General features: G+C 40.1%; 1 protein-coding gene across 1 annotated transcript; it reads right to left on the reverse strand.

The window, feature by feature from the left end:
- Window positions 1-2,119: 2,119 nt before the first annotated feature.
- Window positions 2,120-8,081, reverse strand: rdm1 (RAD52 motif containing 1). Its single transcript, XM_062531063.1, has 7 exons — window positions 7,844-8,081; window positions 7,542-7,721; window positions 5,946-6,071; window positions 5,589-5,769; window positions 5,201-5,299; window positions 2,989-3,068; window positions 2,120-2,573 (listed from the first exon to the last, which is right to left on the reverse strand). The coding sequence occupies exons 1-7, from the start codon at window positions 7,946-7,948 to the stop codon at window positions 2,484-2,486; spliced, it is 861 nt and encodes a 286-aa protein (XP_062387047.1). The 5' UTR covers window positions 7,949-8,081; the 3' UTR covers window positions 2,120-2,483.
- Between the last annotated feature and the right edge of the window lie 10,225 nt (window positions 8,082-18,306).

Below are 18,306 nucleotides of genomic sequence, written 5' to 3' on the forward strand. Positions count from 1 at the left end.
ATTCCGCTGAACGGCTCTAACTACCCGACGTGGAGAGTGCAATCATGTCAGATGGCTTTAGTGAGAGAGGGCCTGTGGGGAATTGTGAAAGGCAATGTGGACAGTCCTGGTCGATCAGAAAAAGAAGAATTTGCAAAATTTATTTCGAAGAGAGATCATGCTTTAATTGTGCTTTCGATTGAACTATCCTTTATCTAATTGGAGAGCCAACGGATTCCTCCGTGGGCTGGCGCAAGCTCGCGGATTAGTTCCAAGCAAGAACGTGGGCAAACAGACTGGCACTGAGGCGCAAACTTCATGCTCTATGCCTGAAAGATGGTGAGTCTGTTCAAGATCATATTAAGACTATGATTGAAACGTTTGATGCATTGTCAATTATTGGAGATCCGATAGATGAAGATAGTAGTGTATCTGACCGCAAGTCTGCCTGAGTCATTTAACATGATAGTGACAGCGCTAGACGCAAGTGTGGATGTGCCGAAAATGGACGTTGGGACTAGCCTAGAAATCTAGACGCCCCTAGCGGCAGCAAATGTAATTGGGCTGGCGGGGCAGTCTAGGCACGATCCATTGAGCCAGGGAGCTGAGAACCCGAAGCACCAGCGATCCAATCACAGCGTGTATAAAGTCGGTGGGCGGGCTTAACATAATGGTGACTGACATGCGACCAGAAGTTGCGACGGTAACGCATCCTGTTATTTGAAAACAAGAAGATGATTCGTTTAGCGTTATCCTATTGCGTGGAGAGGGAAGGTTACGCATCCTGCTACTTGAAAACAAGAAGATGATTAGTTTAGCGTTATCCTATTGTGGGGAGGGTATTTGAAAGACAACTGTTTATCCCACCCTTCCGATTGAGCCCTGTCTACGGTGAGTGTCCAGACCCTACATCTTGATGTGGGTCTGGCTCGTCAGGCTACGTTGGGACTGAACGTTTGCTGAATGAGGAGCGCAAGATGAAGGAAGCACCGTGATGCAGATGCAAACGGTGATGCGAAAGCAATGACGAGTAAGCAGAAATTTAAAGGAAAAAGTCCAAAATGTCACCACTGTGGAAAGTTTGGCCACATCAAACGAAATTGCAGAGGTTTGATTAAAAATGAACAAAATGGAGATAAGCAAAGCCAAAAAGGTTCAAAGCAACAATTAAACAAGGCTGAAGTGAAAAGAGCAAATGACAATGAAGACAGTGAATGTGTAGGTCTAGTGAGTCATGCATTATCAGTGAAATCTGGAAAAATGAATAGCTGGATTGTGGACTCTGGAGCTACCTGTCACATGTGCAATGACAAGAAGACTGCTCATTATTAAAAACCAATAGATATAGCGAAACAGCCAAGTCAGGGTGCTCTGTTTTGGATGCGCGTCGGGCACACACAGCACCCTCTCTCTCCCTCTCCGTTGCGTCAGGGAGCAGCTAGGCCTATATGCGAACTCGGGATGTTTAGCTAGATAGGCCTAGCACTTTGTCGCAAACACAGAGTGTACAACGTACCTTAATGTTGTCATGTGTAGATGACTCAAATTCAAAATATGCCTACTGACTGTATTTTCATCTAGGAAACGCGCCTCTCTCCTCCCTGCATTATTGTTTACGTTTGTGTCGCTGCGTGGAGCCTACTGCCTACACATGAGTTGACCTCATGCTGAAAACGTGAACATAGCCTGCCCTACACGACAAGAAGAAAGCAAAATGAAAATGACAAAAATAGTAACGCACGGAGACTTGGATGAGTAACTTTAATCCGATTACTGGTTTGGAAATAGCGTGTTAGATTACTCGTTACCGAAAAAAGTGGTCAAAATACAGTAACGCGTTACTGGCATCACTGTTCACAATACAGCTACATGACCATAAATCAATTATATAATTTTGAAGGTCAGGAAACAGGTTATTTTGATATAGTTGAATTGTATATTTACGGGGGTACACTCTGGCACAGCTTACCATTTGGGTCCACAGGGACCCGGGTTCCAGTTTCCTCCTTGTCCACCTCTCTCTCTTTCTCATTCTTTTTCAGTAATTGTGTGCCACAATGATTCCTGTGATAATGAAAGACTGGGCTGCAGGAAACTTGGAGGCATGTATCCCCATAAGGATGACATGGAACAATTTGATTTTCGATTTTTAATATTACAATTACAATAAACATATACATCAAAATATGCAACCAATACTCAAGTTGGTCATACTCTCAGTAATTGAAAGTTTTTTTTAAATCATTATTATTATTCTTGACATTGTGATACACACGTCAGAAAACATTATGTAGATTACCGGTACACTCTAACAATGACAAATAAATAAATAAACAAACAAACAAATTGCCAACACATTCAATATTACCATTCATTCACTGAATGAGCTAGGAAAACACCCCGCAAGTAGAGAGCCACTCTCTCTCTCTCTGGCCCCTTCAGCTAAGGCTCTGGGTAGGGATCCACGGTTGATGGTGAGGCTCCATGTCTTCAACATTCCTGTGCTAATCAGCCACATGCAGACTGAAGTCCCAAGAGATGTCCTCCTCATCCACTCCATCTTTCTCATACTCACTCCACGGTATATCATTCACCTGGCAGAGAGAGAAAACACACATTAGGTCTCCCATAAAGGGAAAAGGAAAAACAGACGACTTAGAGCTACCATTACCACAGGGCACAGATCATAGCTCATTTTCAAGGTGATCACTGATATTGTACATGGATTTCAGTGAAGCAGCATGAAAGATGACATGAAAAGACATGCTCAATGGTACAGCTAACTTCAACATACTGTACAACAGGAAACTAAAATGAGCACTACATGACAACACACAACAGAACAAACACAAAAATACCTCTTGATGCTAGAGTTCCAAAAATGAATTTATTTTTAACCACACTGTTTTGAGAATATTTTTTTTTTTTTTTTTTTTTTTTTTTTTAAGAAAATTGTCACCTATCCAGTACCACCTGAACCATACATATCTTAAAAGAGGTGCTTCATACCTTTATGATTCCTTCCATGTCATCATCAGGGAGAATTTCATCAGGATCAATTTTACACTCAACCGCCACTTTCCCATTGCCTTCAGACACATAAGAACAAAATGACATACAGTAGTGCTTTACAAATACTCATTCCTTGTTGTTAGATTTCAGTGGTTTTTCTGTAGGTCATTCTTTGGGTCTTTTTTAAACATCATAAAAATGGCAGGAACAGGACATTTATTGCAAACAGACAGTGTTGTCGCCTTACATCAGCAAATGGCGCACCTAATTAATCGTTCCTCCATAAAAGATATCTTAGTTTAATCTTCCCAGTGAGGCCATACCACTACCCGTTCCCCCCACCCTTCTAATTTGACCCCAGACGTGAATGTCTATTAGGGCATTATAATTAGCCACCAATATCACCATTCTGGTTTTCTTTGTTACCTAGACTTGCGTTAGTAACATTGCATGTTGGTGCTGCGCGTGAAGAACTATTCTTTCACAAGCCAGCCTCAAGTTTTCCCTGCTCTTACCTACATTGGATCTATTCAGTCAACTCGGTGCCTCCATTTGGAATGAAGGAGGCAATTTTAATAGCATTCTTCATTATCAACGAACACCCAATGAGTCAATTAACTGCAAGTCTGAAGTCTTCAAAGTCTTCACCTTAAGTGTATGATGGGCCATGAATAAGATGAGCCAATAATAAAACGAGCTGGACTGGTACGGGGACAGTTGGTAAGTGTTCTTAACAGTCTTCTGTAATAAACTCCGGGTTCGCTATACGTTGTTAGAGCTTCGTTTTGGAGTTACAGTTGAATGAATATAAGATTATACTTCTAATCCATGATAGCATGTTATTTTCAACATGGCATAACCGTAACTAAGGCTCACACAGTGTCAGTTCTAGACTACCTCAGACCAAGGACATGCTCTTGAAAATGTCTAGAATTATGATAATATACAGTATATGAGAACAGGAAGAGACACACAGATCTGGTCAAGTCAAGTTGCTTATTAACAAACACATAAAAACATCATGCACGACATATACTGCTCACAAAAATGCTTTCAGGTGAAATTTCAGGATGGACCTAAAATCCACCATAAAGTTAACAGGTGACCTTAATGCGACCTTCTCTAAAATGTTGAATGCGCAAGTCCAACAGTTCACCTTACAGCCAGATGGTTACGGTTATGGTTACGGTTATGTGATTTGACAGGCACCTTTGTCCAAAGCGACAGATATCCCAACATTTTGTGAGAATGTACAGTGAGGAGAAAATGTATTTGATACCATGCTAAAGTTGCCTAAAAAGAGGAATATAAAATCATCATTTGACAATTGATCTTAATTTCTTAATTCAAAAACTGAGTAAAAATAAAACCGCTAAGTACCCCAATTTTCTTTGTGATCGAAGAATGTTTCGTAAATAAATAAATGTTCTTCCTAAATGCTAGGGGGAAGGAAGTATTTGACCCCCAATGTAACCATATGGGAATTTAACACATAGGGTTAACATAGGGGCAGGCACATTTTTATTTTTTAAGGCCAGCTATTTCATGGATTCAGGATATTGTGCATCCTGATAAAGTTCCCTTGGCCGTTTGAATTAAAATAGCCCCACATCATTATACACCTTTCACCATAACTAGAGATTGCCATGGTGCTTTTTCCAGTAGGCCTATTAGCCTGTTTGATGCTCATTGAGCTCAATGCAAATCAAACAGGCTAATAGGCCTACTGGAAAAAGCACCATGCCAATCTCTAGCTATGGTCAAGGGAATGTGATGATGTGGGGCTATTTTAATTCCAAAGGCCAAGGGAAATTTATCGGGATGCATAATATCCTAGATCCATGAAATAGCTGGCCTTTAAAAATAAAAATCTGCCTGCCCCTATGTGTTAAATTCCCATAGGGTTACATAGGGGGTCAAATACTTCCTTCCCCTAGCATTTAAGGAAAACATTTATCTATTTACGATACATTCTTCAATCACAAAGAAAATTGGTGTCCTTGGCGGTTTGATTTTTACTCATTTTTTGAATTAAGGCATTAAGATCAATTGTCAAATGATGATTTTATATTCCTGTTTTAGCATTGTATCAAATACATGTGCTCCTCACTGTATATGACCACCATTAGCCCTCAGAATATCATGCATGCAGTGCAAACCTTCAGCAATCTGAATACCACTAAGCGCTGATAGGACAAAAATAACTCACCCAAAACAAGGAGAAGGACTCTCTCAAAGGCATTGACCACTGCTTTGTCTCTAGCCCACTTCTTGAGTTTCCCCCTCTTCCGAAGCACCTCCTCAAGGCCTGAACAAGATAGCGGTCCAACCGCAGCAGTGAGAATCAGTGTTCAAAAGCTATACGTCTATGTATTTTCTAACATGAGCTATAACAGTTAAGATAACTGCTCCACTGAGACACTGCTCCCATTGATTCTGTGCAATAATATGGCTCGTCTCTGTTTTTTGTTGTTGATGTTGCTGCTGCTGCTGTTTTCCATTTCTACACAGAAAACACAAGCATTTCCAAAAGTGCAAATAGCATGAAAGTCATGGGGTGGTCCCAGGGTCTGAGGTCCATGTATCCAAACACTCACGTTCATCTCCATCCAGGGGCTCCTCGGTGACGCCGATGCCCCTGCAGCTTGTGCCGTGTTGGGGAAAGGTCACCTCCACCATGCAGCCGTATTTCAGGAACGACTCCTGGCTACCACTGCCACCCTCTGGCAAGCCATCAATGCCAGTACCAGGTCTGCTACAACTGGAGAAGTCCTTCATCTAACCCAAAAAAGCAACAAGCCTCAGTCATAAGGAGAGCCTCTGCACGTAATAGGCCAGCACTTGTGACCAATCATCCATCTTCGTCGTTCTCTATGGTTGTTCTGCATCTAGATTTCTAGGCTACTGAAATGGCCCATCTGCCCACAAAACTGAGGACGAAACTTGTTCCTTACTGTAAGGATATGTGTGGACCACCCATTGAACCCCAGGTAGTGATTGGCTAGTTCCTGGCATCTGGCATGGCTAAGAGGCTTGACACTGAGTTGGTAAGCTGAATTCTCCCTGGTGCTCAGTCGGACCTGAAACACAAGCATCGAAGAAAAAAAAAACAGGCAACAACAATCAACATTCAGATGTCAAATGAATAAAAAATCTCAAGGGAAGCATAAATAAAATCTGTCATGTAGGCAAATGCACTGATATGTTGTTAGAAGCAAATTGATGTAAAAGGGGAATTAAGCCTGACATCTGTTCAGCTACATAACAGTAGGCCTACAACAAACTACTGTCACGCTATCTGGAGAAATATTCTTAATTTGCGGCTTCCACTCAACACAGCAAAACAATAGGAAAAAAGGGAGAAAGGAACACTTCTCTGGGTCAAAGTTCTTTTCCCTTCGGGATGCTCTTCATTAAGGTAGCTTATGAAAAAAACCCAGAAGAATTGAGGCACTCCTGATGGCTACATCAAAACATTACTTCAAACAAAAACAATATCAAAACAATATGTGCTCAAACTAAAGCCAGCAATCATTTCATGATAAACTACATTTGGGTGAGATGAAGGAGGAGACTGCACACTCTTATCCTGAGTCTTCATTTTCAGAATAAGAGTGTGCACGTGCAGTCTCCTCCTTCATCCTCATCGACTTTATCCCGCGACCAGCACCTTGAAAAAAACAGGTGCGCGCTGTTCTTCCTAAAAACAAAACTACATTTTGGTACCAGATATATAGAGCAAGAATAATATAATTTGCTTTAAGTAATGTGGAGAAATCTTGTGCAATTGTATTTAAATGTATAAATGTACATGTTTGAATAATTATATGCAAAAACGTACCTTTGTGATACACCACAATGTATAAATGAACGATGACGAGTAAACAAAAACGATATTTGTATAATGTTATAAATGGATTACACAAATAATTGATAACGAAGTAGATTATTCGACGGCCGCTTCTTCTCTACCAAATAAAATGGGCAACACTAAAATTGTAATGGCCACCAGATGGCGACATGGCGCAGCGTCATCTGCTGGCCATGCAGCGCAAGAGCTTCAATCAATATATTATGGTTTTCCTTACTAATCATTCGTGTATTCTACCTCATATATTGTATTTTTCTTTTCAAACTTCGTTGCTTTAGAAATTGTGGCATAATATAAAGATGCAATTACCCTGACATGTAGGCTAAAGGATGTAAAGCAATTTTCCTCCGCCCAAGATTTATCCACCTTGCTTTAGCAAAATTCAGTTATTCTTATCAATTCAATGCCTTATGTGTAAAGCCCTATGGGTTGCACTCCGTGCATGTTACATTTGTAAAAAGTCATTTTACAAATAAAATGACTGGACTGAACTTGACTTGCTTAATATCTTGTAGGCTACCAGAATATCAAAGTGAAATTGTTGCTAGAGGCGTTATTTGAGCACATAATTGAAGCACTGTTCTGATGTGTTGAATGGAAGTCAATGGAAGCCGTAAATCGGTAAATAACCGAGTAGCCTAACCTAGGGTAAATAATAATGGTACCAGATAAAAATTACTTTAACAGGTGAGCGCTGGAAGAGGCACGTCTTGTCTGTGGCTTTCAGCGCTTTAGATGCTTGCGCTGCGGAGTAGAACTTCACCATGGCATAGAATCCTGGTTTAGCCAATGCGGCGTTAGGACACACCTTCACGAGGTAAAGAGCTCCGAAGGCGGAGAAGACATTCCAAATAGCTTCCTGTGCGTTTAAAAACAGAGAACTGTCAGCTCTTCTTTCTTCTTGAGAAATAGGTATATGAACGGGGAACAGCAGACATGATAATATACCGCAGTTCTTATTCTTATGTGAGGTACACTTACATAAACATGGGCTTCAGAATGATCCGGGAGGATATCCCATACAAAGAGAGTTTTGTTGTTCTCTGTTGGTACTCGAAATTCAATAATATCGACCTCTATTTCCATTCTTGAACGTAGGTCTATATATCCTAGTTGTAGCCTAACCCTAACTAGACTGCCTGGCAGCTGTAAAGCCTTTTAACCAGTGTACAACAGCACTATCCATGCTTGTTTTGAGAGCGTTTCTGTGTAGCGTAAGCTACTTCCGCAACTCTTTACTTCAACGTGAATTTCCCGCGCCACAGCCACACTGTCGCGTTCGTACGGAGTCCCGTAAGGGTCAATGAGTGTTTTTTTAATCTCTGAGTTTTTATTTCTACTAGGCCTAGGCCTACTACTATTATAGTGTATATTCTCGCATCCTTGCAATTTATGTAGTCACTGATATGTTCGTTCAATAGCTGACACTTGATTAGTGCACTTGAACCAAAGCTCCGCTTTAGCCCTCTCTGCTTGAACTCTTTCTTAAAATAATAATGTCACATTCTAATAACAAACACTCTTTCGCACAGGTCAGGCCAAGGCCATGAGAATGAAAGTCATGTGTTTGTTGTAGGCTATGTTGACGTTTTAGAATGGTGTTTTTTTATTCATTGTTCACTGCTGTCCTTCCTTCCTAAAGAATAAGGAGGCACAACACAAAGTCTCAATGGACACCAAGATATCTGGACCCCCTTCGCCTGAGAACCATTCAGAGGTTGGTAGCATTTATCCTGACACCAGGGTGTAAGTCTATTAACTTCTTTCAGTGTATTTAACAACACAGAGAACTCAGAGTACAGAACTCAGAACGCAGCCCTGCAGTGTCCCTATGTGGAGGGTAAGGAATGATGAGGTGTGGTTACCCCGGCTCATACCACCTGAGGTTTGCTATTAGGAAGTTAATACTCCAATTACACATAAGTATGCAGTACAAGGTCATTGTGCTTAATGGCAAGTTAGTCTCTTAAAACACTCAATTGCTACAGTGCAACAGAACAGTAATCAAGCATTTTTGCCTACTTGAAAATGTATGTAGGCCTATAAATGTCCTATGTTTTTTTTTGTTTGATTATAATTGCCTCTCATGATTTAAAGTGTAACACATGAGTAAACAGTCATGAATGTTCAATATAGGCCTATTCAATATTCAGTTTCAACATTTAACATCAGACCTACTAATGTTTGATTCTCATAGTGTTTTAAGTCTTACATGAACACTCATACATAGGCTTCACTTACAGTAAGGTTTATACTAACATATTCTCTCTCTCCCCCATAAAGACCCTCCTCCTGGTACGGTGCACATTAGTGATGCGCGGTTCAGCCCATTACCCGCGGAAGCTGGACTACTGTAATTCTCTGTTAGCTGGCCTACCTGCTTGTGTATTAAGACCACTACAGTTGATTCAGAATGCTGCAGCACGACTGGTCTTCAATCAGCCAAAGAGGACACATGTAACCCCTCTCCTAGTTACTCTCCACTGGCTCCCTATAGTAGCCAGAATTAAATTTAAATCTCTCACTCTGGCCTATAGGACACTGACTGGATCTGCTCCCAGCTACTTCAGTTCTTTAATCACGATGTACATTCCCAACCGCCCATTGCGATCTTCTGAGGAGCGTCTGTTATGTCGACCAACCATACATGCTAGGTCAAATTGTAGATCCTATTCTTCAGTGGTTTCATGTTGGTGGAATGAGTTGCCCAGTGCTCTCCGTTCCAGCAACAGCTTTGGATCTTTTAAGAGGGGTCTTAAGGCATATTTATTTAATATGCACTTAGTCCTTTGAGTTTGTGATGTGTTATGGTTTGTATAATAGTATTGTTTTGTTATAATTTGTCTATTGATAGAATTTGAAATTTATTTTGCTATTGTCCTTAAATTTAGCCATACCTTGCTTTAGTTATTATTATCATATATAATTAACTGAGTGACTTATTTGATTGCTATTCTCATTTCACTGTTTTATTTCTCATTAGGTTAGTGCTTAAAATTATTGTTCTACTGATAATATTACTATTCTCCCTAGTTTGTAATTGTTCACTGTTAATTTAATTTGTATTGTTATTTATTTGTATGTCGCTTTGGACAAAGGCGTCTGCTAAATAACCATAGCCATAGCCATAGCCATAGCCATAGCCATAGCCATAGCCATAGCCATAGCCATATCCGCGGGTTTACCCGCGGGTCGGGCGGATTTGGGTAGGCCTAATAGTTTTTTCTAAATATTGCGGGTGGGTCGGGTCAAAAAAGTAAAAATGCACATTTCTCACTTGTTAACTTCCGACATATTAGGTGGCGATGCGCCTGCAATACAGGAGGTGTGGTCGAGCGCAAAACATAGCCTAATTTCTCCTAAATTCAGCACCCAATTGCGCCATGCGTGACTGACTGAAAAAGTCAATCGCGCATTCGCTACTTTATGGACATGGAGCCTAATGATCTGGGATATCGAAGGTTGTGCACAATGCGAGAACACCTCGCTTCTGTCATAGGCTACACGAATAAACAGCTGTGCTTGTTAAATGCTTGGCAGTGTTAAACGCAAAAGTAGGCTAGCCTATGAAGTCGCAAGGGGAAATATGAATGGAAACTTGTTATGAAGATGAGATTTAACACTAGCTATGTCTAGGCTGCAGATTATGAATGGTGTGGAGGAGCGCAGATTGTCAAAATGACCGATCATTGTAACCCGCTGTTGTCCTCATGTGGGCTAATTAGGCTAGGAAAGACGTTAAATGCGTTTTTTCCTTTCCGCGGGTCGGGTCGGATTTGGGTCACAATTCGAACATATTTTTGCGGATTGGGCGGGGCGGTTTGGATCTCCTGAAAAGTCGGGTTGGGGCGGGTTTTAAAAAAAGCCCACCCGCGCATCACTAGTGCACATTATGTGTGGCCCAATTAGACGACAACTGTTTTTGAATCGGTAGATGTTCCTCTCTCCAGCAACAGTAAAACCATCCACCAAAGCCACTGCGAATACGAGATAATACCTCTTAAAAATGACCGAAATTTAGAGGGATGAAAATTCTGCTTTCAGTGGTGTAGATAACCCCCCAGTGCACCTTTTGGTCTTTAAAACTGTGCTAGGCTCTATGGAAATATAAAGCTTATGTTCATTTCTTTATCAGGATAATCAGTGTAGCCATTGCAATTTCAGCCATGAATTGTTGGATTTTTGAGGGTCTCTGAGCGGGGTCCCAGAACTCCATAACAAAACAAAGCTGGTGGGTTTTAATTATATGGCTGTTCATAGCTTCACATACTTATCACATATACAATATGAGCCAATTTGGCCGACCCCCATCTTCCGACCTCTGCCTGGTTTTCTCATGCAATGACTCTTAAGCTGACTTTACACTGTAACATTTTTTAAGGTGCAGGGTTGTCTTAAAGTTGCAAAGAAAATCCAGAATAGGCTACATTTTAGATCTTTGTATTCAAAAATGTAATTTGTTAGCCCAAGTTTTTTTCTTTGGAAACATCTTAAGAAGATAGAAAAAACACATGAGAACTTTATTCATAAATATCAAATCTTTATTTATTTTATTATTCATATTTCTTTTGTATTTTTGGCAGACATAAACAATGTAATAAGGCATAGAAACAACAGCACACACACTAAAGAAAGACAAACAAACAAAGAACAAAGTGCCTACTAACTTAAATTAACATAACATAGATCGCTGAGTATACCAGTCAGTTACAGACAATATACAGACAATATACCAGTGTAGTTATTTATCTAAACAGACATGTCCTCTAGATAATTCAAAAAGGGACCCCAGACCTGATTGAAGAGATCCTCTCTCCCCTTGACACTGAAAGTTACGCGCTCATATAAAGCCATTTTAGTCATTAGTTCAATCCATTCCTTAAAACAACAAAAATCAGATGACTTCCAATGCCTCATAATTATCCTACATCCGGTTATGGTTGCCAGTCGTACCCATAACCGCTGTCTCCCAGTTAGATTAATGTTATCTGGTATTCTTAAATTTGTTCTTCAGACAAAAGATTTTTTATCAATTTATCAATTATCAAAAGATTTTTAAGACATTTTTTCATATTTATTATATGCATTACTAGCATACATCCAGACTTGTAATGTTTAATATATCCATAAGATGGCAGTCTTGGTCAAATATCCGGCATGATGTATTGAGGCAACTGTGGTGGAAACCGAAAATGTTCTGCATAATGAAACTGCTTTTCAGCCTAGAACGGGTTCCCCATGTATCCTCAGATGCATATTCTATTTTGGGGCCTGATCATCATGTAATGGTGAATGTTGGGTTGTATAGGCTATGACTTCCTCTATGGTATGCTTGTCAAACATTGCCCTGACTAAGAATTGATTCCCCTTGAATCTTTGGATATTAGTGTAGGCTACATTACAACCAATCTCATCTATTTAATGATATAAATTGAGCTGTATAGGCCCACAAGTTAGAGCTAATTCATTACAATTTTATGTTTGAGTTTGACTGTCTTTCTGAGATGGTTTTGGGAGTTGTCCTTGTCAACTTACCTGTGGGCCTATTTGTATTCAACTCATCTGCTGAAGTTGGAATTGGATGTGTGTTGGCATAAATAGGCCAATTATATGATTAGACAGAGGTGTGGTGATAGCTCCTCAGGCAGAGTTGGCAGTATGTGTGTGTGTCTGTGTGTGTATTTCCCTGAATCATTTCATGCTTAACACTACATATTTCTCTCTCTCTCTCTCTCTCTCTCTCTATCTCTCTCTTTCTCTCTCTCTCTCTCTCTCTCTCTCTCTCTCTCTCTCTCTCTCTCTCTGACTGTTGGCTGGATTTTCACTTCCCTTCCCCTGAAGCCTTGGTAGTCTCGCCGATAGTATTTTTAGGCCTAATAACCGCCAACACCAAGATGTCTTTTTATCTTCTACAGACTCTTACTGTCACTGCTTTCAGCTGTCTGTGTTTTCACACTCAACTTAAAAAGTGGAGATGACTGTATCCATGTCTCAAAATAACAAGATTGTTCTGTGGTACTCATTACCAACATTCTTTATGGAAAAAAAAACTAACTTATATTGGGTGCTTCACACAGGTGCTGAAACGGTCAAGACTTAATCTACTACATGCCCTTGCTTGTTGACAAGAAAGAAACTATTCACTAAAGTGGTTCTCATAGCAGGGGATCCACACACTCCACTTATTGTGGGGACTGTAATGACAGTATAGTATGGCCTGCTGTCATAAGCAGCCGCGTAGGTTTAACCTGACTTTGATATTCAATGTCCGAGCCTCCTCATTTATGAATTTGCACAGGTCTATTCATCTCAAAATAGGTTTGTATTGCTTTTCTACACATTCTGTTGATTTTATCCACATGCGAGGATATAGTTACGGCCTAAATACCATTCATGGAACATGTGACACTATAGGGGCAGCTATAGGGGAACATTGAGGATGTGTCAGTGTTTTCTGTTTTAGTGCCTTCTTTCAGCGGTGGCATTGTGGTTAAGGAACTGGACTAGCATGCACTAGCCAAAAAAGGATGTGGTTTCAATTCCCAGCTTCCACGGTTAGCAAGATTCAAGATTATTTACTGTATTTGTCACACAATTGATACATTTGTTTAAAACAATCATGCATAAGAGAGACCCCTTAAATGTTTGTAATCATCCAGAGCCTATAATAATAATAATAATAATAATAATAATAATAATAATAATAATGATAATTAACACATGACTGTGCATCAATGATCAAAGCAAGGTCCATACAGACATGAATGACAAAGTTGGATGAACTTGACTGACCTGCAGAAGCCGACCTCAACTCAACTCAACTCAACATCTTTGGGATGAATTAGAGCGGAGGCATACAGGTATATGTGTGTGTGGCATATATATCAGTGTGTGACTTCACAAATGTGCCTCTGAAAGAATGATCAGAAAATTCCCATAAACACACTTCTAAAAAATGTGGAAAGCCTTCCCAGAGGAGTTGAAGCTGTTAAAGGGTGGTTCCTGAACCCACCTGTTTCATGTACAGAGGCAGGAGGTTCTATATTCATGGGTGTCATCAGGCCCTTTTCCAAAGGTTATTAATAATAGATATGAATGATTTATAATTACATGTAATGATTTTATACACCTGTGGAAAGGGACCTAATAAAAACCATGAATAATTGTGGAAGTCCACCACTAGTTCCTTTGTTTCGCTGATGTTTAGCTGGATCCCAGGCTCTCTACCTACTCCAAGTAGGCTGTCTCTTTGTTGTTGGAAGTGGACCCCACCACTACTGTGCCATCAACAGTTTTTGTTGATGGAATTGGAGCTGTGAGTGGCTTTGCGGTCATACATGTACAGGGAGCAGAGCAGTGGAGCTCCGGAGTTGAGAACGATGAAGCTGTAGACTTGTCTGCCAATTCTCACTACCAGTGGGATCTGCCTGTGAGGAGGTCCAAGACCCATGCACCCAGACCTCAGACCCCAGGTCCCTCACCTTGGTGGAAAGTCTCTGGGGTGTGTTGTGTTGAACTTGAAGGCTGAGCTGTAACCGATGAACAACACTCTCACACAGCTCCCATTTTTCTTGTCCACATGGCTGTGGGTGGTGTGCAAAACCTGGGAGGTGGCGTCTAAGTAAATCTGTTCATATGGTAGGTGAACTGTAGAGGATCAGTAGTGCTGGTGATGAAGGCTGAGATGATGTTCTTGATGAGTCACTCAAACACTGCTCTTTGGCACTGGGATGACTGATTTCGACCAGTAGTAGAGTGTGTTAAACTAAAAACTTATTTTTAAAAACAACCTAATTGCCATGTGTGAGTGGATAAAAGTGTCTAAATAAATGAAAATGTAATCTTCCGTCCCAATCATGAGTGCTGCTTGATCATTAATTAACATAGGCTATTTATCCAGGTATTAGACTACATCGTTAACTGTTCAGCAATATGCTATTTTATGGAAAATGTCTAAAAACTGATTGGGAAATATGCTAGTAAATAGAGGAATCCCGAATTTGACTAAGCCTAAAGGCTACCTTGATATTGTTTTTGATCAAGCGAAAGGTTTTTTTTAATCAGATCAAGACAGCCAATGGACAGCACAACGACCAAGCACAGCGGTATAGGCTACTTGGAACATTATAAGAGATAGCCTTAGAACGTTTCCCCTTGTTCTGTATCTTTATTGAGCTATAATCTTCTAATTCTGGTGATTAGGCCTACTCGGACCATAGGTTGTTTTTTTTTTTTACCTTAAACACCCATATGGTTCTCTATGCGTAGAACTTTAGATGTTTGAAAAATGAAAAGAGCCTGCGCAAAGACCCTGACGCGTGACTCAAAGAAAGTCAGAAAAACCGCAGGAAAAGTTTCGGATTTTGCACTAATTGTTCCTCTTTCGCTCCCTCAGACACCCTCGACAAGATCAGGGCAAATGGAAAAAACGGACTGTGCATAGCCTAGGGGTATGTAATCATAAGTAGGCTACTATTTAGAAACATACCGGTATTTAAATATTCTGCGGGTAGGCTACAGTGACAAGAAAAATAAAGTTAGCCTATTTACTGAATTGAGAGACGAAGCCTATTCTGAATCTTACTATAGGACTTCCACAATTATTTAAAGGAGAAAGAAAATGTTTAGGCTATGCTATTATATTGTGCGACGCCAGTGGCTCAATTGTGCACTTGCAGACCTGAAAAAAACTTTGTTTTAGGCTTTATTACAATGAGCAATTATAAATAACAACATAACAGCATGGCTGTAATTTCCGCTATAGGTTAATAAATAGCATGCCTTGAATTATAAGCAAATCAAGGATTGCGGTTGTCACCATCAACGTGTCCATTAGAGACGATCCCAGGGTTAACATTCAAACACACACACACCTGGGTTCAATCAGATGGAGAATTATGTATCATCACTAACCACCCAAAATGAACAGTGCTGACTAACAGCGAACTGTGCCAAGCAGACGAGCTTTACGCAGCCAAGAGTGGACTTTCATTCAGAAAGCCCAAACAGAAAACGGAAATCATTTTGAAGAAGTGTAGCACCCCCTGCAATTTAATTGATGCTATCGTCATTGTTTCACTTTTTCATTCAAATCCCTGTATAAAACCTCAGACATGGGCACTGGATTAGTATATCGGCTGGTTTGCCATCATTTGTATCAGGCAGGCTGAAGAGGCATATAAGGCCCATATCAAATATACATATTATAATAGCATTGTATTTTAAACCCAACAATACTGTACAATACTGCGAATTTTCTCCGACTTGTGATAATGGCATCACAGAGCGTTGCCTTGTTCAGCGTTATATTGCACATGATACACATTGCGCATGTCCATTCAGCACCTATTACCTGCGGACTGCAAAGGACATTGTTGGAGAACTCCCACAGACTCCTGGAGAACATGGTAAAATGCATGTAGGCTATGATCTAAAGGTTACTAATTACATCAATATGTATAACTATCAATGTAACTGTCTTACCTGTGATACAGGGTGGTCGTTTTCCATTGGAGTGTCTTCCGCATAATTTGGCTATCGAATTTCCGACCAGTGCCTTTCAGACTGGCAACGCTACAGAGGTGAGATGGGTATTTTTGTGGTATCAATGTGAAAACATTTCATTATTAATTGCGACCAATACTGTGTAGGCCTACTATGGTAAAGGTTATTCATGAGAGATTACTCTCACGTCCTTCCCTTTTACAGACCCTTGGGGTAGAAAGAGTAGTTTATGAAACTCTACAATTTATTGACAACCTGTTTGAGAACAATTCTCCACCGACTACCTGGAACACAGAAAACCTAGATGCTTTTCAGAACATAATTTACCGTCAGATCGTGGAGAGCAAATGCGTAAGTCAAGCACTATTTATAACGGCAGCGCCTTTCGTTAAATTCAAACCAGATTTTAACTGCGTGCCTTTATTCAATCAAATGTACAGTTCAAATCAAGAACGTTGCAAGATGATTTCCACCTCAGAGCGCTGAAGGCGTACCTCACTCAAGTGGATAAACTAAAGGTGAGAGCTTCTTATTTTAATACTTCCTCTTGACATAGCTCATACTGTTTATGGTTAGCCTATTAGCCTACTGTTTTGTATGATATAGGCCTAATACTGTTTCATTTTTTTTCAGGAGCGAGGTGTGTGCGGTTGGGAAGTGGTTCGAAAAGAACTCTTGTCTACCTTCCAGTTTATACTTCAAAACGACTCCGTCAACTTTATATAGAGAAAGAAATGTCACTGCATTATTGACGTTTATTTTTTTTGCTGTATTTACTGTTATTCCAATTCCATGTTTACATTTCCCTGCATTAACACAACAATATTTTGTACGAATGCAAACTAACAGAGCACTGATTTATTTTCTAAAATATTTTCTACATTTATAAGTATTTATGTATTTATTAATCTATTTATGGATGTATTTATTGCTCAATGCCTATAATTGTGTCCAAATTCAAATAAATGTATGATATTTTAAAATATTACTAAGCTTTTACTCTTACTCCTGCCTCCCTCCAAAGTTTTTTTTCCTTTTTTTTTTTTTTGAACTGTTATTCATTACACATGAAGTAACACATTTGAAGGTTTTTTTTTCTTTTACTCTGGGTGGCTATGGCTCACAGGTCATGAAAGTCAGAAATCCAGTATCTCAAAATATTAGAATAGAATAAACCAGATGTCTGCTTCCTGAGTCTTTAATCGCTCAATCTGGTTCAGTACACACAACTACAAGCCTGAAAAAGACTGCTGGCTTTACAGTTTTCCAGAAGACACTGACTGACAACAACGAAGAGAACAGAAGGCCATTGCTGACAGAGCTGGCTGTTCACAGAGTGCTGTTTCAAAATACATTCTTGGAAAGTTGACTGGAAGAGAAAAGTGTTTTAGTAAGAGATGTACAAGTAACATTGATGGCCACAGCTTTGAGAGGAATGTCAAGCAAAGCTGATTGAAGAAGTTTAGGGGAACAGAGTGGACTGAGGCTGCAGTCAGTGCATCAAGAGCCACAGACGTGTGGGCTACAAGGGCCACAGGGGCCACAGGGCTACAAGTGTTGCATTCCTAGAGTCAAGCCACTCATGAACCAGAGACAACATTAGAAGCATCTTACCTGGACTAAGGAGAAAAATAAATGGGTTGTTGCTCAGTGGTTCCAAAGTCCCTTTTTTCCAGATTAAAAGAAATCACAGTCCAATCATGAGTCTGGAGGAAGAGTGCAGAGGCACAGAATCTACTCGTAACTAGTTTGCTGACCATGGTATTTCTGTGCTTGATTGGGCCACAACGCATTGGTGCGTTAATTCATGCAAAAGGAGCCCTGACCAAGTATTGTGTGCATAAATTACAGGTGCAGTAAGGGACTTTACGTGATTTCAAGCCCATACATTTTTCGTCACATTCAGCAATCATCTCCTAGCGGCCACTAGCTATCCATTC

The sequence above is a fragment of the Sardina pilchardus genome, chromosome 3 (assembly GCF_963854185.1).
Source record: "Sardina pilchardus chromosome 3, fSarPil1.1, whole genome shotgun sequence".
NCBI lineage: Eukaryota > Metazoa > Chordata > Actinopteri > Clupeiformes > Clupeidae > Sardina > Sardina pilchardus.